This window comes from Chelonoidis abingdonii, chromosome 2 (assembly GCF_003597395.2).
Source record: "Chelonoidis abingdonii isolate Lonesome George chromosome 2, CheloAbing_2.0, whole genome shotgun sequence".
NCBI lineage: Eukaryota > Metazoa > Chordata > Testudines > Testudinidae > Chelonoidis > Chelonoidis abingdonii.
Window position 1 is genome coordinate 58,162,349 of NC_133770.1, and position 22,650 is coordinate 58,184,998.

At 41.3% G+C, this 22,650-nt stretch overlaps 1 protein-coding gene across 3 annotated transcripts in view; it reads right to left on the reverse strand.

Moving 5' to 3' along the window:
* The window catches only part of DGKB (diacylglycerol kinase beta), a 495,108-nt gene that overhangs the window by 337,239 nt on the left and 135,219 nt on the right, over positions 1–22,650 (reverse strand). For all 3 annotated transcript variants that reach the window (XM_032784097.2, XM_032784098.2, XM_032784096.2), the window contains exons 9-11: positions 21,085–21,202; positions 16,168–16,256; positions 15,937–16,053 (exon numbers count right to left, since the gene is read on the reverse strand). In XM_032784097.2, coding sequence (XP_032639988.1) covers positions 15,937–16,053; positions 16,168–16,256; positions 21,085–21,202 — 324 coding nt within the window. The remainder of the gene's footprint in view (positions 1–15,936; positions 16,054–16,167; positions 16,257–21,084; positions 21,203–22,650) is intronic.

Below are 22,650 nucleotides of genomic sequence, written 5' to 3' on the forward strand. Positions count from 1 at the left end.
TTAACCTTCCTAACACTATTTCTATACCTATGGTTGATCTGATAAAATCAATTTGGTTTTAATACATCCCTCCTGGTGATTCCCATGTATGCCTTGCACTGTCTTTTTAGTCAAAATAACTATGGCAGATAATGAGGTCATGTTTCTCCCAAGAATCTATGAATCTTTCACTAAGGATAAATAAACCAACTGCGACTGATATTCTTTTCCCTCCTACTTTTGCGTTCCATATAAGTCATATAAGGATGACTATTTTTCTTTTCACCACTGATTTCCATTATTTCAATGTTTAAATAGAATGTTTGGACATCTGCATCAGAATGTGCGTTGTTGAGGCATATACTTGAATAATCATATGTTTTGGAAGTCTATTTATCACTATTATCATTGCACATTCAGATGATATATTCACTTGTTCTATCCTTCCAGTTACAGTCCTATCTACTATAATTGCCACTCCTTACCTACTTTGACACTCACTTGCACTGATAACTCTGTATTCTTTGCCGCTCAGAAGACCGAAACAAAATCTAGACCTCTCCAGAATGCTTCACTTAGTTTCATTATGGTAATGTCTAGCCTTTCCATTTGTTTACATATATTGGCTAGGTTCCTGGGTTGATTCAATTCCCTTACAGTCCATGCAGCAATCTTTACAGTTGCCAGTTACACACATAGGGCCAGGCAGAGAACGGGTTCATGCTGAGGGCCAGTCATTTTGCGTGGCAGTGAAGGAATAGTAAGTCATGTTTATCATATAACTTTGGGGTCAATACTGCACAAAGGCCCCAAAAATTAAGTGCAGCTAGTTTGGGCATGGCAAGGGAGTTGGAATTCTAGCTTTTAGCCAAAAGGCACAACCCACGAGGCAGCAGGGATTTTGGCAACCATCTTTTTGAATGGTGACCTGCACTTGCCATGTCACAGTGCCATCTTTGGACATTTGGAGCATTTGCCCCCCATCACTCCCTGTTAATACTGTCATCAAATTGTTCAAGACTGCTTATTTGACAAGTTTTCCTGCTTATATCATAGTTAGCCTCTTTATCTAAAGGCTGTTACACCATCCTCAGCCTGTGACTGCGCTTGGTGGCAAAAGACACTACCCCTGGGAAGTTTACGCACAACAAAACAATTGGATAAAGAGAACAAAGAGATGTATCAGAAGATGAGTCCTCAATTAGAAAAGGTGACCAATGTGACCCTTAAGGACAAAAATGGACAATACTGTATTTGACAGATTCCAAAGATAAAAACAAGAAATGGGGAGAATATATCAAGGAACTACATGGTGATAAGCTGAAAAACCTCAACTAAACCTCAGCTAAAAATGGATGAAGAAACCACAGCAGCAAGTTGTGTTTGAATACAGACTGAACTGTTAAAAAGATAGGGGATGAAGGCTTGAAAGTGCTGTCAGAGGTAACAAAGAATATGTTTGAGATAGAAGAGTTGTCAAAAGAGTGTACAACCTCATTGTGTATCCAAATCCAAAAACATTATGGATCTGGTTTTCAAAGCCTGAACAGGCCGCAGATCCACCCACTTGCACACCGCTCCTGGTTCCCAGCAGTCAAGGGAAATTCCTGATACTATGTGTGTGGATCAACACGGAGCCAGAAGATGGCTTGGGTCAGTGCCAACAAATACTACTGCGAAACTGTGTAGCTATAGTGATACTGGAAAAGCTCAATGGAACATTGCCACAAACTCTTGCTGCAACCAACATTAACGTGTTACCTGAAAGCAGAAAATTGGGTGAGGGCCCTCAAAGTTAACATCTTGGGCCATGGTTTTGTGCTGCAGAGAGTGTATATACACTTTAATGACATTATGTTTTTGTGATATGTTAACTGGTATGTTTCAGGGTGCTTTACAGGGGGCACTTACTTACCTACTGTTACAGTAATTTAAAACAGTTCTGCAAGATTTTGGGAGGGGTTTTGCCCATTCCTTTTTCACATTTTCTGACACCATTGCTCACAGCACTTATCAGGTACTATGCATGAGTACTCCCATGGATGCAAGTTATGACTTCATGGTGGGAGTGAAAGAGGGAGGGTTATAAAAAGCACCATTCTGTGTCAGATATCTTCACTGTTAATTTCCTTTTGTTTTCTTTGTCTGTATTGTCAATTAAGTCAGTAACAAAGCTATAAAGACATTATAGTTTATTTCTCTTCTGTTTTTCATTCTGGTGCTCTGGACAGTAACAGATATTTCTTAGGTTTCAGAGGCGTAGCCATGTTAGTCTGTATCAGTAAAAACTATGAGGAGTCTTTGTGGCACCTTAGAGACTAACGAATTTACTTGGGCATAAGCTTTCATGGGCTATAACCCACTTCAGGCATCTGATGAAGTGGGTTATAGCCCACGAACGCTTATGCCCAAATAAATTTGTTAGTCTCTAAGGTGTCACAAGGACACCTCATTGTTTTTGTAGATACTTCTTAGCTTAGTTCATTTCTTAGTTCATGAGCCTTTTTAAAAAAAAAAAAAAAAACAGTAGGAAATTCATGGCTGGGGTTGTGGGGGAGAAGGGATATAGATGGGTCAGAATTCATTGCATTTCTTTGACACTACACAACTACAGAAATTACAGTGGTGCTGTGAATCCAGTGTTGAGCCATCCCAAATGTGTGGAAAATATCATGTTCATCATACTCGGAAAGCAAGGCGCACACACTAGTGAAGTGAATAATAACTTTTATTTACATACATTGAACATAGAGCTAAAACAGTTTGTAACAGGAACAAATGAACAAAACACCCAGTCAAATTCCCTGAGAAGCGGGCAAACATTACTGTCTGTAGACACATCTCCTTGCTTTTCTCCTCCCCCTCTCCCTGATAAGGGGAGGTGGGGACAGCTGTGGAATATTGTGTGAGGATCAAACAGAGATGTCTCCTACACGGGATTTGGGAGCTGTACACAGGCTGGGTTACAGGGAGTGGTTCTGGCTCGTTTTCCCCCACCTGCCTCCTCTGGGGGGTTCCTCTGTGAGGGGCTTCAGGTGCTGGCAGAGGATGTTGTGCCAAGGGTCCAGTATGCTCCTTCCTGGTGGGAATGGGTGTGGGATTCATTGTCTCAGCAGCAGCCTGGGTGGCAGCTAGAGGACGGAAAGTATTGGAAGGAGGCAGAGAAGAAGGTGTTGCTCTTCCCAAAGAGAAGCAGTAGCCACAGCAGTGAGCAGGTCCTGAAAGTGTTCCACCAGTTGTACCAGTGACTCCATGAGTGAATGGCCCTGTTTCCTCTGGACATACTCCCACTCCAGGAACTTTAAGGATAATATAGGCATGGCCCAATACCTAAACAAATAGTTTGCCTCAATCTTTAATGAGGAGCTTAGGGATAATGGTAGGATGACAAATGGGAATGACGATATATATGGAGGTAGATATTACCATATCTGAGGTAGAAGCCAAACTCGAACAGCTTAATGGGATGAAATCAGGGGACCCGGATAATCTTCATCCAAGAATATTAAAGGAACTGGCACATGAAATTGCAAGCCCATTAGCAAGAATTTTTAATGATTCAGTAAATCGAGGTGGGTTGTACTGTACAACTGGAGAATTGCTAACATAGTTCCTATTTTTAAGAAAAGGAAAAAATGTGATCTGGTTAAATAGTAGCCTGTTATTTTGACATCTGCGTATGCCAAAGTCTTGGAAAATTTTTTGAACAAGAAAGTAAGAATAAACATTGAGGTCAATGATAATTGGGACAAAGGTTACACATAGTTTTATCAAAGCCTGATCATGCCAATCACCTGATCTTCTTCGTTGAAAAAGACAGATTTTTAGACCAAAGGAAAAACAATGGCATCTAACTCTTACTCGATTATCTCAGTAAGGCATCTTCATATGCTTCCCCACTTTGTGAATTGTTAGTAAATTGTGAAAAGATGGGTCAATATGAAACTGAAAGTTGGATAAAGGGAACTGGTTTTGAGAAGGGGGAGAGTACAACGGTCATACTGAAAGGTGAACTGTCAGGCTGGAAGAGGTTACTGTGGGAGTTCCTCAGGATCGGTTTTCGGACCAAGTCTTATTGTAATCTTTTATTACGGACCTTGGCCACAAAAGTGAGGCCAATGTGCTAATAAAGTTGTGGGATGAGCGAGCGAGAGCTGTGGAGGTATTTGCCTAATAAAAGATGGACGAGATATGATACAGGAAGATCTGGATTGACCTGTAAACTGCAGTAATAGTAATAGATGAAAATTATTAGTGCTCAAGAGTGCAGGGTCATGCATTAGGTTAATAAAAGAATGTCTATGGTTATAAATTGAGGGAAGCATCTACGTTGGGAAGTAACAGAGAGAAGGACCTCGGAGTATTTGGTTGATCACAGCGATGACTATGAACGCCAGCCAATGTTGAGATGGACATTAAAAAAGCTTAATGCGGTTTTGGGATACACAGTGTGAGGTATTTCCATTAGAATAAGGAGGTGTTAGTACCGTCAACAATGGCAACTGGTGAGTAGAACCTCATCGGAATATTGTGTGCCGTTCTGAGCTCCATGTTTAGAGAAGGCGCCGCCATGAATTCATAACTGGGAACAGGTTCCAGAGACAGGCTTATAGGATGATCCGAGGATGGAAATACCTTCTATGAAAGTAGACTCAAAGAGCTTTGCTTGTTTAGCCTACCCAAAGAGGTTGAGGGGATATGTTTCTTTTTATAAATATACAGGGGGATAAAGTATCAGGGGTGAGAGGAATTATTTAATCTTAGCACCAATGTGGACACAAGGAACAAATGTATATAAACTGGACATTTTAAGAAGGTTTAGAACTTGAAATCAGGATGAAGGTTCTATCTTAGATGAAGAGTGAAGTTCTGAACAGCCTTCCAAAAGAGGAGTAGTGGCAAACACTCTGGCTCTCAAGGACTAATGCTTGAGTAAGTTTATGGAGGGGTGAAAATGGTATGATGGTGATAGCCTGACTTTTTGCAATTAATGTGATCGTTGATTATTAGCAGGTAAGTATGCCTAGTGGTCTGTGATGGGATGTTAGATGGGGTGAGATGTGAGTTATTGCAGAGAATTCTTTCCTGGGTGCTGGCTGGTGAGTCTTGCCCACATGCTCAGGTTTTAACTGATTGCCATATTTGGGGTCGGGAAGGAATTTTCCTCCAGGGCAGATTAGCAGAGGCCCTGGAGGTTTTCCGTCTTCCTCTGCAGAGTGGGACACGGGTCACTTGCTGGAGGATTCTCTGCACCTTGAGGTCTTTAAACCACGATTTGAGGACTTCGGAAACTCAGACATAGGTCAGGGGTTTGTAATAGAAGTGGGTGGGTGAGATTCTGTGGCCTGCGTTGTGCAGGAGGTCAGACTAGATGACCATAATGGTCCCTTCTGACCTTAAAGTCTATGAGTCTATGACTTCATTGGCTCATTTACTATTGTTTTACTATTGTTTTTAACTGATTTAGCAGTGCCTCCTCCTTCCTAAGAGTCAGATCCTCCCTTTCTATATGGAACTTGAACTGCTCCTGACTCTGTCAATACCAAGGAGCAGCTCCTCCAGCGTCCCTCTCCATCTGGTTCTGCTATCGCTGTGGTACTGCTCTTGCCCAACCAGCAGAATAGTTTCCCTGTCATTGGAATGTCTGGGCAAATCAAAGAAAACACTAGCATGATATTACATTTCTCTTTTGAAGGAACCTAAGAAATGCCCCCACATAATGTAACTGTGCTACCGAAGGCCACAGTATTGATACTTCTGAGCATATCAGGAATTATATTGTTACAGCCTCCTTCCTTCAGACTATATTTGCAGCTCACAAGAAAAGAGCTGAGGGTAAAAATAGTAATAAACCTGCAGTACTGTTAGTAAAATGTTGCACTGTTTACAGTGCATCAAGGGGCCAGCTGGGGGGGGGCGGGGGGTTGATTCTCTTTGGGGATTACATTACTAGTTACCTATTTATTCTTTAAAAGCTGGCTATCATTTGGAGAACATAGCAGTGCTCAAGGTGTCAAAATGGAAAACAAAAGCGGCTTTACAGTCCTGTGGAAGTCACCCAGCCACCTATATCAGAGAGATGTTTCTACACATTGCTTTTGTGAGCTATGAAGCTGGATAAAGCTCATTTTCCCTGCTGTTAAAGCTGAAGAACCAGTTTGAATTTTCGCTACATCAAACATTTGCTGAAATATGCTTACAGGACTGGAGGAAACTGACTGTATTCTAAGCTAGCAGACAGAGTTCCCATGGATAAAGAACAGAGAACCCCAGAAAATGTTTTTCCTCCTCATAACTCCCTACCTCGCCAGGAAGTCTCACCCCTGCATCCAGCAAACAGCATTGAAAAGGACAGGGAAACAGAGAGCCACATCACAAACACATTTTCTGAACTTTTTGATTAATACCACAAACCAGTCGCCTCTCCACTGCTAAGGGGCATGGCATTGTGTTTGTGCAACTGCTGGAGTGGATGCTTCACCCAATCCTGCTTCTCCCAGCTTCTGCAAAGTGGCTCAGTGAGGGGAGAGACCAGACACTAGGAACTGGAAATGTTAACCACCATTTGAAATGGTCACAGGGAGAATGGACCACTAAGACATTCCTTGGATGACCAACAGTTCCTTTTCCTTTCCTGGCCCAAGGCCGATCTGCAGACAAGCAACCAAGCACGCCCAACTCCTTCTACCTGGCTCCCATTCATAAGGGGAAGGAAAAACAGAGTGTATAGGGGGAAAGGGGTAGTGGTGGGTCTTTGCACAATGAGCAGTGTCACAAAACTGTTCTTTCACCACCGGGGCCTTTCAGAACCCATTGACTCCCACCCTCCCTTTTCTCCCAAGTCTTCACAGCCCAGGTACTATGGCATCCAGAGTGCTGACTGAGAAACACACAGATACAGGGGCACAATAACTGCTCACTAGTCATCTGTTATAGCAGTGGTCCCCAAATTGTTGGGCATGGGGGAAAATTTTTGAGGGGTCACATGGCAGGGCCCAGGCAAGCTCCCGCGGAGCAGGGAGGATCGTCATGCTTCCAGCCTCTTTCCGTCCACAGTCTTTCTCCTCCTCAAGCCACATTCAGCCCCCAGTCCTGCTCTGCCTCCAGGCCCAGCTCCACCTCCAGGACGCATCTGCCCTCATTCCCTCTCTGCCCCAACAGCTCCATTTCTAGCCCCAGGTCCTTCCCCATCCCCAGTTCCACTCCAACTCCATTTCAGCCCAAGCTCCACTGTTGAGAAAGACTTGCTTTGCAGTAATGGAAGTGGGGGCCACAGACAGATGGTAAGAGGGCATGACTGGAAAAGTTTGCGCACCGCTGTTACAGCTTCCACTAAATACTTTACAGTGGGTTTCAATACAAACATTGATTTATAGCCATGTCTTACTTTGGAACCATGTCGAGGTGGAGCAAGGATCTGGTAGAGGCACCTTCAAGGATGAATTATCAGAGCAAGAGGGGATATTTTCGAGGCATGTGGGGATGTTTTACAACTTACCAGTCTTGGGTTCTGGTTCTTGCGATTTGGGGTCCTCCTCAGTGGAGCTTCTTCAACTGGGTCTGCTGGGTTGAGATGCAGAATCACATGGGTCTGGGTCTGCCAGGGTTTCCTCTTGGAATTCCTCTGAGGTCCCTGCTGCCTCCTTGCCCTGCCCCTCATTGACATCCTGTTGTACAATAGGCTGGCTGGGTTAAGAAGGTGATCATGAGTCAATTCAGGCACTGTACACGGAGCCCTGGAAAGCACCTGTCCATTCCATCATAACATGGACATGTGCTAGGTCTCTTCCTGGACAGATTGTTAGAGTCCTTCTCCGTCTGGTCTAGGAGCCGCAGGTGCTTCATATGCTTCTGGCACTGGGATGGTATCTGGTGAATGTTGGCCTCCTCAAGCTTCTTTGAAATCTCCCAGTACAGGTGTATGTTCCTGCTACTCTGAGCAAAGTTGTGGAGGACAGTGTACTCTGACCATACATTGATCAGTATCCAGGTGTGCTCTAGACACCAGGTGGCAGTTCTTGGAACATAAGCCATGATCATCTCAATGCCAATCAACAGAGTTCACGGTAGAACTATCTGAAAAGTTCAGCATAGGGTGCTGAGGGAGTGGGGTAAGAGTCAGGCAGCAAAAGAAATCAGTGCATTGTGGTAGTGTCCCAGGAGGACTATTGATTCCCAGGACCTGGTACACACCTCTTGCCCCTATCAACACTGCAATTTAAAATCTGTATGGGGCCATGCCATAGTGGAGGCATTTATATACTTACTCATGTCATGCATGCTAGCTTTCGTGCCGAGAGCTCTCTTTCAGTGCCTCAGACAGAACGATGATGAAGGGAGGGTTATGGCAAAACAAAACACATGTAACTGTGTACAGTCACAAAATAGCCTAAGATACTTTTGGAAGTTGTTCAAGACCAAATGTGAGAACAGATTCATAAGGAAATAGGAGATCAACAATATGGTTTCAAACATGGAAAGGGAACGATGAACACCATTATGAACTGAAGCGTATATCAGAAAGATCAACTGAAATGGGGAAAACAGAATACTTGTGTTTTATTGACTTCCGAAAAGCATTGATGGAATCTGCCATCTATGCTATGTCCAACATACTCAGATGTCTGGGTAGGAACTCCAAGTTATAAAACAATTATACTGGAATCAGAAGGCAATATAATAGGCAATGAAAATCTTGTAGCAATCAAGAGAGGAGTGAGACATAGTTGTATAATGTCACCAAGAAGGTATAAAGATGAATGGAAAATGAGTGAATTACAATTCTCTATGGAAATGATACAGTGTTATTGGCTGATTCAGAAGGTGGTCTGATGAAGTTAGTGGAAATTATATATGAATATGCAAAGAAAGTGCTCTAGAGTTGAATATGGACAAGACAAAAAAAATTAATGGTTTTCAAGGATCCAAGGAAAATATGCAAGATTCCAGTAAATGACATAGCCATATAGCAAGTATCATTACAGCAGATGGAAGATCGGCTACTCAAATCAGGACCAGAACTGCAAGAGTGAAAGAGACATTCTGGAAGAATGAACAGCGTATGAGAATGGACATAAATCTAAAGATTTAATTCTCACTCTTAAAAACTTACTTTTGGTCTGTATTAAATTGTGGCTGTGAAACATGGACTTTAAAACAATCAATAATAAACTACAATCCTTTGAATTAGGGAGTTATGAAAGAATTCTGAAAATTTGAAAGAGTGACCACGTTATCAACAAAAAAGAATTGGAGATGATTAGCAAAGGCTAAAGAGATCTTAAGAAAAGAAAGATTTGTTTTACAGGCAAATTTTAATAGGTTCAGCTGGCAATGCATGTTTACAGGAACTGCTATCAATTTTCCTTTCCAGATGAATACATGGGAAAAAAAGAAGATCTTGGATAGATGATGTGGTATCATCATCATGATCAGGTGGATCAGTAAGTTTCAAGCCCTCCTGGCTGGGGGCAAATGTTTGAAAACATAGAGAAATGGTGACCTAAAGGCTCAGAAACCGGAAGACAAATACAAAGAACCTAATATTGTTCATTTTTATTTAAAAAAAACAAAAAACCACACACCTTATGCTTGGTGTATGGTACAGACTTACGTCGGTATAGCTACATCATTCAGTGGTGTGGAAAAACCATACCCCTGACGCAGTTATATTGACCTAACCCCCAGTGCAGTCAGCACTATCTCAATGGGAGGACTTCCTCCACCTTTCAGGGAGATGGAGTACCTACCTGATGGGAGAAGTTCTCCCGTCAGTGTAGGGAGCATCTTCACTAAGCACTACTGTAGCTGTGCCACTGAAGCGCTGTATGTGTAGACAAGTCCTTAGGAATTTTTGGCTAATCTCATGACTTTTGGAAGGCCTAACTCATGATTTTTTAACACTAAGATTCCTTCATACTTCATTTAACATGATCTAACTATACAGGGCTCAGCAAGAGCCATAAAAATCTTCTAAAAATAACCTAAAATTCCTTCTATACCTATGTATGTCCATCTGTAAAGACTATTATCCTTGGGAACATGTTGTTATAGGGGTAATCATCTCTTAGAACATATCCAGATTCTGCTTCACTGATCACCTCCCCTGAGAAGTCAACCTGCAAGGCCCAAGACATCTTCCACCTCATGGCAGAGGGGCAATGTTGGTGCCAGCATGGGTCAGATGTGCCAGCAATTACAAAAGTAAATCTGGGAAAATTGCTTTAGATCTAACTGAATATGCTCTGCTATGTAACTGACAAGTTTTGAAACTTCCGAATGACTTCTGTTACAGAAACAAATTGTGGTTTAGCGTCTCCCATTTCTGTGCCCCTTCCTTCAATCCTTTCCCGCCTCTTATTCTCCTCTTCCAATTTTAATCCCCCTATTTCTATCACTCCCAATTCCCTTTTTCTCTTTTGTACTCCTCAGTTTCACCTCTACTTATCTGCTTCTCCAGTTCCCTTCCTTGAGTGACATTGCAGCAGCCACTGACTACTGGATGGGTAGTGGGTGTGGCTGGAATGAGTGCCAGGGTAGCTGGGTGTGCTGGTACTGGGGATACCTGTGATGGGTGCTAGAGCAATTGGATGGATGCTGCATATGACTGGGGTAGCTGAATGGTTGGGGGGTGGGTGCATGGGATGGCTGCTGGTTGTCTGGGTAATGGGTTGCGGAAAGGGTGGATTGAGAAGTACAGCCCCGAGGGCTGAGTGATGGGAGAGAGCTTGTTTACTGCTAACAGAGGGTGGAGCACAGTGCCACCAGTGGACACCTCCTCCTCTTTGCATAGTCACCTCTGGCCGCTGCATCCTCCTGGTTGGGAGCCTTGGAATTTATGGTATTATAGCGAAGAGGAGCCATAAGTTTCAAAATCCGTCCAATGGTGGAAGTCGAGCATTTGATCCAGACTGCAGAGTAATAGCAGTGCTGTAGGATGAGGAAGGCAGCGCATCACTGTAGCATTATGAGTGGTCACAATCTTTATTATGGAAGATCTCTTCTCGATCTGTAAGTTCATCAGGCCAGGGACTGTTTCTTACTATAGTTTGTACAGTGCTTTGCACAAAGGATCCCCATTTCTGGGTGAAGACTTTGAGCATTTCTGAAATACCACTGCTACTTCATTAGTTTAATAATGACACCAATACTAAGAGGATACCAAGAGTGACAGTGTAATATATACCCAAACAAAGCTCTGAAGGGCATGAGTGAAATCCTGGAACCATTGAAGTGAATGGCAAAACTCCATTAGGATTTCACTTCTCCATTTTTTCCTAACATGGAGATTCTTTTGAGAGCAATTAGAATAGTTCCACTCTCAGAACAATGAGAGAATATTCCAAAGGTCATTTACTAAAGAGCACTGAGTTACTGCTATATTCAAAGAAGAAAGGGAGGGATTGTAGAAGTTCAAGCCAACATAAAATATTAAGAAATACAATTAGTGATATAAACTGTTGGAAAAAGATAGTCTGAATTAGACAGAAGTCTAGGTTTCTTACTGGTACCCTAGAATTTAACTTAATTCAAATTTCCCTAAACAGCATACTTTAAATATACGCATCCAAACACAATACAAAGCTATAATGTTATCTCTGTTTATAGAGACAAATGCAATCCATTCAAGTTTCATTTTCATGGTTTACAATATCAGCAGACAATCACAATAAAAATACCACTTTATAGTGTGGAATTTGGTGTAGTTTATTATCGCTACATTGATTTAATATACTGCATATTAAGTCTGTCAGATAGTGTGTGCACGTCACGTAAGAGCATGATTCCAAATTGATGTGTTTTACTACCAGCTATGTATATTTTAATTTATAGAGGGTACCCTGGTGTACTAAGCATCTAAAACTTTAGGAAATATATCTAATTTATTTATTAAGTGGTTTAATAGGTAGCATACAACATCTAGCTCAATAGGTGATATTTCATTCAGCAGGTGATGTAAAATATGTAGTTCAACAGTTGCTCCTATAAATCATATTTTTCCAGTGAGCGAGTGATTCGTTTTTCTTTAGATGATTTATCCATGTTGGCATTAACTGTATCAAACTTACAATATAATCAATTCAGTAGGTGACATATACACTTCACCAGTAACCCATTTTTGATAAAATTATCTAGCACAGTATAATGTAGACATAATATTTCTGAATTTTGAAGAGAATGACACCCAGTATTAGCCTTGTCCGTATTCATTTATACTGCAAAGTTACCTCTTAAGGCAGTTACTTAGCAACGGAAAATAAAAGTTAATGAGTTTGGATTTACTCTGAATATTAAAGCCTTATTGTGAGGGTATTTTGGTAGCCCTGTAATCTAAAGCATTTGTCATGCTAATTCCCTGCCTCAGTGGTAAGGCTACTTGTACCATAATTAACGAACACTAGGCCATGTAACATCAAATAAAAGTATCTTCGCACACTTGGTGATAATTAGCAGCTCTGCTACTCAGTGCCATGCAAACTTATCTCTGAAAAAAAATAGCTTAATCTTATTAGTCTCTGCTGATCTTTGAACAGAAGTGAGGTATAGGAAATAAAAGGAATAGCTGAAGATGTGCACGCTATAGCTAATGAAAACAACATAGTGAGATAGTAAAGTAATTTACTAAGCACATCATATTAAAAATTAACTGTTTTATTAACATTTTTGTATCCTTCCTCCTGCAATAGTGCCATGTCCACAAAGCTAGCTAGTTTACATTACTTATCTCACAACTGGATGCCTGGGAGATGTGGAAATAAGGATCTGTAGTGAAAGCCAAGAATTTGTGGAGTAGCTTGAAGTAGAATGACTTTCCTTAGGGAAGAGGAAGGAAAGTCTGGAGGTCTGTGAAGAAGCCTTGAAAAGAAGACCAGCTGTAAGGCAGGACACAGCTGGACAGGGAATTAGGAAGAGGGTCACAAAGAGCAAACCAGTAGTCCAGGGAAGGAGGTCTCATTAGCCAAACTCATACTGAAACTCTGAAAAGTGTGTGACTTGGTTTGGAGGTAGAACTGATGTCTAAAATGGCTCTTATCTTATAGGAATTAATCCACACATCTTTACTCTTGCTACCTCCAAAAATAAAACTAAAAGAAAAAAAACCCTATTACAATCAATATTACAAAATACTAAAAGACATACTGTATCTCCATCCTGAAGAGAAACCCACAAGAGGGGAAAACTTGCTTAGAAAACTTCAAGGTGAATGTCATGAAATTTCTGAACTAGCAACCCCTCTGGGGAAAGAGTTTGCTGCCACTTGAAGGGGATGTGGACCTCTAACTGCAGAGAAACCCCAGAAGCTGCACTGAAATCTGGTGATCCATGCAGAGACAGACAACCATATTCTTCTTCCCAGGACAGGGATGCCAGAATGGTGGCATAGGGAGGGGATCGGGCAGGGGATCATGGCCCCATCATTTTTAAAAGGTCAAGAAAAAACAGAAATATATTGAAATAATCACTCAGCTACTGGAACAGGGATAGGAACTCCTGCTTTTCCATGGATATTTTGCTATAAAAGCACAAGAGGTGATTCAAGACACTTTTTAACCTATTGCCTGCTAAGAATCAGGCCAAAAGAGAGAGATTCAGTGTAGCTAACTGAGTTGCAAAACAAAACATACAGCAACACTGGCTTGCTAAAATGCAGTGCTTGTTAATGAGCATTATTACACAATGCTGAATTATTTTTCTCTGTGTTTCTCTGTTTCTTCATTTATAAAAAAAGGCACACATTTTAAATGGATGCAAGATAGGTTTTACAAGGCAATTCTGAATCTGACAGTTGCTCACACTGCAACTAAATATATCATCAACAAGAAGCAGGAATGCTGTATATAAGCAAGTGAAAAGATATGATTGCAAAGAGTGGTGATAGTTTTAATATCTTCAATATGACCATTCAAAAGTCACTTGTGTGTCTGTTACAAATATATCGGTTTTGCTTTGGTTTTAAGTTGGTAGCTTTAAGGCATTTCAGCAGGTTTCTATACCTATGGTGATATTTATGGAAGGAGAAAGGGTTAAAAAGGGCTCTGAACTGGAATTACAAGGGAAATGAATATTATACGAGAAGTGGTATAAAAATGAAGCAGAAATATTTGTAAATTTGCACCTGAAATCCTAGAAGTAAATTGAAAAGATGAATACACTGAATTTCAAAACAAAGCATGTTATTTTCAGGAAAAAACCACATATAAATCCTTAAAATATTGGCAGATAGAGAGAATCATGGTTGACAGATATGGAAACCCCAAGGCTAACATTTTCAAATTTGGAGGTCTAAATTTAAGGATCCAAGGGTCAGATTTTAAAGTGCACTTAAGCACCTAAAGATGCATCTAGGCACCTAAGGAATTTTCAAAAGCACCTAGGCTCTTAATTGCAATAGGACCGAGGCACCTAGGAGCTTTAGAAAAAACCTCTTAAGTGCCTAAATACCTTTTAAAATCTGGTCTATATTTAAGTACCTAATTAATATGAGTATGATTTTCACAGGTACAGGACATTTGCAGCTTCCTTTCACTTCAGTAGGAGTTTTAGATGTTCATCATTTCTGAAAATATCATACCACTCTTATTTAGGCACCTAAACGCAGATTATAATTGCCTGACTTTAGTTAGTTACTCGCATTGAAAAATTTGGCTTAGGTGTTTTACTCTCAAACCAAACTACCCAAAGCTTGATGGCTATCTGGGCTATATATTTTTCCTCCCTGAAAAATTGCTAGATTTGTAGTCCTAACATATATAATTGAAAATAATTTGGACCCATTTTCTTCTATGATGTTTCAAAGTTTGTACTAGTCCTATGTTAAAAAAGTGTATCTTAAATTACCCACATAGTCACAAGTGATTGTCCCATGATATTCTTTAGAAGACTGAACAAATGTTTAATCTTTCAGAATTAAAATAAGTAAATAGAATACTGACTTTTTCCACATTTAGATTCAAATCCTGAAAGCACAGTGACTGGGAGCAGAGATGCTGGATTTGCTTCTTCTACCATAAAGAGCCCACCAACAGGGCCGAGCCTAGCTATTCTGGGGCCCTACACAGCCCCCCCACCCCTCACAGGGGGCAGCGGGGGCTGGCTTCGGGGGCAGGGAGGAACTACCCCTCAGCACTCACCGGCGACGCAGCTGGGGCCGGGTCTGCACTTCCCACCGCCAGTGAGTGCAGGCCCAGCCATGCTGAAGAGCTCAGGGGAATGGCGGCGGGGCTGGGTAGGAGCAGGGGCGGGAAGAGGCGAGAAAGGGATGGGGCGGAGCAGGGCCTGGAGCAGCACGCAGGTGCATGAGGTACCAGGAAATTTGATGGCCCAAATTTCCTGGTGCCCTACACAGCTGCGTACTTTGCATATGGGTAAGGACAGCCCTGTCCATCAACAAAGTCAGTGTTCCGTGAATGTTCATACAGTTGCTGCTGAATACACATTAGCTAGAGGAAGACTGGATTTGGTGCATGGATTTTCTGGCCCTCTATTTTTACAAATTTCATGTGCTATGAAAACATTTTGCTCTGCTGTTTATTCAGGGGCCAAGATGCAATTTAATTACCTCTATTCCATAGTGCAACATGGGGTGTGATTTTGCCCTAACTTCACAGAGATCTTGCCTTTTACTTTTATCCACAATGAAAAACATTTATAATCTTTCTATAAAATTCAGATGGAAGCACTATAATGAAGACTATTCTTCTGTAGAAACGTGCGTACAGCTCTCATTACGTTTAACGGATTCACATATTGGCACAGAGAAGAGGATATGTTTCAGTGTGTTAAGGCTATGCCACCGAAAGACGCTCATAAATATTCCGAACATGTCAATCTTACGTGCACCTCGATCATAACTGATGGTAAAATTGAAAGACTTTTTGCATTAGGTGTCTGTAAAAGGAAGCTGCAGTGTTTTCAGCCTACCTTATCAGTGCTAATGTTTTCACTGTAGGTACTCACTGTGATCTGACACCAAACACAATGAAGTCCAGTCAGGCCTTGGTAACATTTTATATTTTTGTGACACTTATCACATTTTGTTGGACAGTTTCCTTCTACCCAGTAGTGGTGCATTACCTATGAAAGAAAAGTGCAGGCATAGGTAGGATTGCCAAATTTAACAGCTACATGCCAAAGTAAAAGGCAAAAGATTTATACGAGCTGAAGAGAAAGCTGCTACTACAGACTTACATCTGTGTTCTTTTTGGACTTCACATATGTTTTGATACAAGAGGCAGGTGCTCTTGAGACGCAGCGTTCATGGACTGTGTACTTGCAAACTGAAAAGAGAAGCATGTTAAGACTGAGTTAATGCTGTTTCTGACTACATTTCTATGAAAAAAAATGACATTAGTAGAACTCGGTTTCACATCTACTACTACTTAATCAAGCCAATCAATCAGTCAACAAAAACTCAAAGTAGCCTGTTTTTTCCATACAATACAAAAGGCCAATTAGTACAGGAAATATTATGCAAGTGAAAAATCCAAGAATGCTCTATCATGGAACAGCAGGAAATGCTTAATTAAATCAGTCCTCACTAAAATTTTTCACAATAATTCCCAAACGACAATAATATTAAAGACAAATTGAAGACTGCCAAATGGTTTGGTGTCATTTGCTAGTAGGAAGAAATCTATATTTTACAAATTATAGGCAAGAGAGCAGCTGGTAAGCATGAAAATAAAAGCCAATGAGTTTATGTTATTCTCTCTATTGATTTATAAATCTGAAATGGTTGATTAGTTCATTTCCAGATCGCTATTGCTGTCATGCATTTCATATAATCATCCAAAGCTCAACTCTTGCTTGCCATAACGCTACTCCTATATAGAGAAGCTTCCTTTTCTAAATCCACAACCATCAGTTTTACATACTTGTCTTTATTGACAAACCTTGTCTATAAAGATCACACTAACTATAATGGGGGAATATAAAAGTGCCAGTTTATGATGCAAAGCTCCCCTGACTTCAATTATAAAGCTCTACTCTCATATTTCTGTGATGACTGAATAGTTAACTTTAGTGCATCACTGTGCGTTGATGAGGAAATAATGCTAGTGCTTATAATGACAGCACTGAATAGATTCAACTATTTAAAGCTAAGGATAAATGTCTGCCTGCATCAGATAAGTCTCATGCTTTTGGCCTTGACAGCAATTAAGCACAAAGCACTTCTAAACACCTTGCTTGCACCTATTACACAGACCCAGTGGGAGGTGCAGCCATTAATCAGACAAACTGCAGGGAGTAACATTGTTGATTGTGCCATGAAGAGATGGTGGGGCCCCCTGCAGTTCTCTAGCTGTTGTTTTTCTCTCCCTACACAATTTAAAAAAAAAAAAAGTGCAATCTATAGCAATGCTTCAAAAATATGTGGGAGGGGAGTCATTTATTAGGTAGAAGGAATGGAGGAGGGTTTCAGGAAGATATGGAAGTGTAGGAGTGGTTTCGTAAGAAAAAAATTCAGGCCCTTCCTACTTGCTTACTTGAAGAAACTGAAAGGAACCCTTAAGTTCCCTACAAAGTGATGATCACTACTGAAAAATGATCAATTCAGTGTCAAGCAACATAGCAAGTAAAGAAAAGAGAAGAATATCGCAGCAAAAAGAGACAGTCATGGTAAATGCAAATAAGGAAGTTTACGAACAGTAGCACTCTTCTTTTCCAAGGAACTTTTATTTTCTAGACACGGAAAGTCCTATTTTCATACTACTGATATCTACAACAGAACAGAATATACCTGCCATATGCTGGGATGTAGGCAGTCTGACCTGGTGGTCAGAACAGGAGCCAGACCTAGCAGTCAGAAGAGAGCTGGAAGGTGGAACTGGAATCATGGTCAGGAGACAAGAGTCAGAACAGAAATGGAATTGTGGCCAGGAGATAAGACAGTGATTGGAGCCAAGAGTCAGGGTTCGGAGGAAGGTAGAGGCTAGGGCTGAGGCGCAAACAGGCAGGGGTTGGCACAAAGACAGGTATAGGAAGCGGATGTGACACAACTGCAGGAGTAGAACATATTGAGCAGCTGATGTGCTACTGTTGCTACAAGGCTTAAATGATGTGCTGGCTCTTCTGTTCAACTTAGTGAGAGCTTATTGGGCCCAGACATGCTCATTGTGTTGCCAGGAGACTGTGTCTGGAGCCAGCTGAGTTCCTGACATTACTTCCCCCAGTTCATACCCTGAGGGGTCCTGCTAGGGGGCCTTGGCCTTGGCTGGTCAGAATATCTTTGGTAAAATTCTCAGAAGAGAATGGGAGTGTGAACATTTTCCTCTGGCCCAGTACCCCTTCCAGTCTATCAGATACTGGAGCTTCCCTCTGACCCATCAGGAATCAAGGATCTGATGGATTTTGTATTCTTTCTGCCCCTGGACTTTTACAGGGAGTGAAGGAGGGTCTACCCAGTCATGGGAGGGGTTGTTAACAAACAGCTTGCAGAGGGAAACATGAAAGACAGAGTGAATCTTGATGCATACTGAGATATGAAGCTTAAAGGGCACTGGATTTATTTGTTCAATGATCTGAAAAGGATCCAAGTATTGGTGGTCGAGCTTGGTGGAAGGGTGGTCTCTTCTCAAGTTTGGGACAAGAGTCCAACCTTTAACCCCTATGGCAAGTTGAGAGATGCCTTGTTGCTTTTGGCTGGTATAATACGATGAGATTCTTTAGAGGCAAGTAAGTGCTCTTTGAATTCTTTGTACTGTATATTCATTGAAGGTGAAGGCCTGGGTCTGCGGCTGCTGGGACTGCACAGCCATCTGGTAGGTCCGGATGAAACTGGAGATGAAAACCAGAATTCACAAAGAATATAGTCTGTTGAGGTGAAGCATAGGTTGAATTGTTGTATGAGAACCACAGCAGTGGAAGCTAATCATCCTGATGGAAATTCTAAAAACAGTGACAGTACTGCTCCAAGGTCTGCTTGACTCTTTCAGTTTGGCCATCTGTCTGCAGGTGGTAGGCTGTTGAGGTGAAAGGCTCAGTGCTGAAAAGGTGGAGAAATTCCTGCCAGGAATCAAGAAGCAATCCCTATAATAGAGGAGGTCTCGTTGCAGGTGGAAGCTTGAATCTGAGGACATACCAGTATTTCTTAGAGACTGACAGACTAGGGCCACAAATAGATCACCTGGGAACAGAATTAGGATAGTGGTTGTCAGATGACATTGATGCCCCCACAGACAAAGTGGGAGCATTTAAGGATGGCGGTGAGAACTTCCTCCTCTGCTTAATGGTACTCGTCCTTCCGAGACAAGATGTTCACCTTCCTGCTTGTAGTCCCTGGACAGTGCGTAACCTTAAAAAGTCAAATCAAGAGAAGAAAAAGCACAGCTAATCTGAAATTGGTTGAGTCATTGGGTAGTCTGTAGATGTTCCAAATTCTTGTGATCTGTCCAGACTTGGACAGGACCATGCCCCCTCCCTTCTTTTTCCTCAATGGCAGACCCAAAGGCCGGACGTTCCTTGTCCCTGTGATGGTCTGTCCACCCCACACAAGGCCTGAAGGATTAAGGTGGCTAGTTGGACCAATTAACTGCCCTGGCTGCACCTGGAGGAGAAGTCAGGGAGCAGGTATTAATTAGATGAGGTTCAGCTGGATGAGAACAGAAGGAGTCTGTAATAAAGCCCAGGAGCTGAGAGCAGAAAGGGGGACTGCAGAGTAATCAGCAGGCATGCCCTGGGAAAGGAAGTTGCTAGATTGCTATTTCTTTAAAATGTTTAGAATAAAAAGGGCTATTTTACTCCAATGAATTTGATTATTTGATATGGAAACCAGTATATACGGGATTCATTTCCTAAATGAGACAGTGCTCGCCATTGAAAAAGATAAATGTTTGATTCTGTCACCTTTATTGACAATTGGTAGTCTCAAGTTCATCAGTACAACTACTTGCTCAGAAAAATATGTCAATATACCTTTGATGGGCTACTTTTAACTCAAGGGAAGGAGAAAATGTTTTACATTTTACAGTAGCTCAATCTGTTTGATTTATCAAAAAAAAATACTAAGAGGCGACTTGATTACAGTGTGTAAGTACCTTCACAAGAAGAAAATACTGGCTACTGAAGGACTGAAGGCACCCAGCAACCCTTACTGCACCCCTCCCCCCTGTCCCAGCCCTGAGCCCCCTTCTGCACCCAAACCCCTCATCCCTGGCTTCACCCCAGAACCCACATGCCCATCTGGAGCCCATACCCCCTCCTTCACTCCAACCCCCCACTCCAGCCCTGAGAATGCACCCCCTCCCTACACCACAAACCCCTCATCCCCAGCCCCAAGCCAGTGCGCACACACCCCTGCCACAGCCCAGAGACCCCTCCTGCAGCTTGAACTTTTAATTTCTGGCCCCTCATCAGAGCCTGCACCCCCAGCGAGAGCCCTCACTTCCTCCCACACTCCAATCCACTGCCCCAGCCTGGTGAAAGTTAGTGAGGGTGGGGGAAAGTGAGCGACTGAGGGAGGGGGGATGGAGTGAATGGAGTGTGTGGTCTCGGAGAAGCAGCAGGGCAGCATGTAGGGCTGGGGCCAGGACAAGGGTGTTCAGTTTTGTGTGATTAGAAAGTTGGCAACCCTATTTATGATTGTACAGGAAATCATAGCATCTATGTAAATTGATTGCCAGTGCTGGTACTTTGAAAATCAGGCCCCAATATGACAGATAGTTATTCTAATCTTCCTCATAATTATTCTAAGTATGGTTATACAGTACCTGGGCAAGTTGATGACTAAGGAAGAATATGAATAATATAACTATTTACAATTATTTAAAGGGAGAAATACCAGAGAACGAGAAGAAATATTTAAGGTCACATCACAACCAGAATGTACAGGAAGAAATTAAGCCAAGGTACATTTACACAGAATATAAGAGGAAATGCCCTAATACTGAGGTCATTGTAATACAGAATATCCTTTCAAAGGAGGTTTTGAAAGTCTCAATGTTTGAAGAATTTAAAACTAGTTCAAACACTCAAGTGTAAAATACAGGAAAAATAATCAATATGGCAGCAGGAGCATGGATACAGAGGATCTAGGAGATCTACTATGAATGTAACACTTAGTAAGCAGCAGTACTAGAGAATGCTCACTGAAATACACATACTCACAGGAACAGCAGAGACCCTGCTTGCCTACTCCTATTAACATGTTCAAGCAAAGATTACAGTAGGCAGGCTTGTTAAAGTGTTTCAGTCTCCATACATGCTGCCCATCATCCTTCACATTCTGCACAGGACATAAAAGAAACAGATTTCATTTAATGAAATACACAGTGAAATACATAAGTGCCAATAAAAATTGGAGATTGACTCAAGAACATAAAAGACAAGCTGTTACTTCATTTATTACTTCACAGCAGATCACAACATAATCCTTTTAAATACACAGAAACTGATGTGATAATAGATTCATCAGAAGCTCATGGACGTCCATGCATTTCCAAAGCCATGAAGAAAGGTAGACACTAGTAGTTAAGACTGCAACAGATTCCTGTTTATAGATGTAATAAGGCAACTATTTAACTAGATGGGAGTTAGTTCTAAAATATATATTGTTCCAGCTTAACAGCTACAGAATTGTTAAAATTTCAACAGATTGGCTTTACGGGCCTTCAGGGTGTAAAACATACTGTCTGTGGAAATCATATGGTCTGTGTTAAGCAAGAGGTCAGATAATGATTATAATGGTCCCTTCTGGCCCTACTTTCTATGAATCCACATCCTTCTGTCTATCAAAGAACCAATCTCGATTGGGACTACAGTGGGATTTATATCCTGGACTTTCAGCACTAAAAGAATAAGCCCCTAGTACTTGATCCAAAGGAAGAAATCCTCCATCTGGAAGCAGTAGCAGACTCATAAAACTTGTGTGTGGACCAGCCACTAGATGGGGATAGACCTAAAATATCCTAGCGTAGATTACACTTGCCTTTAAAAAGTGAATGAAAACATGAATGTTTAAAAGATTTCTTCCCCGTTGTAATCAATATAAGCTCCCATTTACAAAACACTCAAACACTATCACTGAGGGTTTGGGTTTTTTTGATATTGCAGCTGTGTTTTAAAATATTTGCTTTGTGCTGCTTTCATGGTTGCTAATTATAGTTTGTAACTATTTGTGTAGACCCCAGGTTCTTTGGCTGGTGTGTTGGCAGGCTTCTTTATTTTTCTAAAATTAGTAACTATTAACTTGTTTTAATAAGCAACTGAGATTCACCTAACATATACCAACAGCCTTATTAAAACTACCTTACATTCTTTTTTAAGACACTAGATGTCAATCTGTATTTATAAGTAACACAGCATGTAACATAATAAAAGTAGTGAATCTCTGTCAGTTAAATACAAGCAGCAAGAATTTTTTAAATTTTTGTTCTTTGATTTTTGTGTTCTGTGTGTTCCTATATTGCTGTGAGTGTCCTGGCCATTTCTTTATTAGACATTCTAACCAAGATTACAACTATATAAGGGATACATAATTTCTGATTGAAAATGCAGGGTCTGGACAAATGAACATTCAAGTGACTCAGAAATTTTACTTGTGTGTGCAACAAAAAGCAAAACTGTGCCCAATATTTATGAATTGCTCCAATTTTCATCCTAGCTTTACAACCAAAAACAAAGGAGGTGTAGCCCAACAATACCATATACCTGACTAAAATATACCACAACACA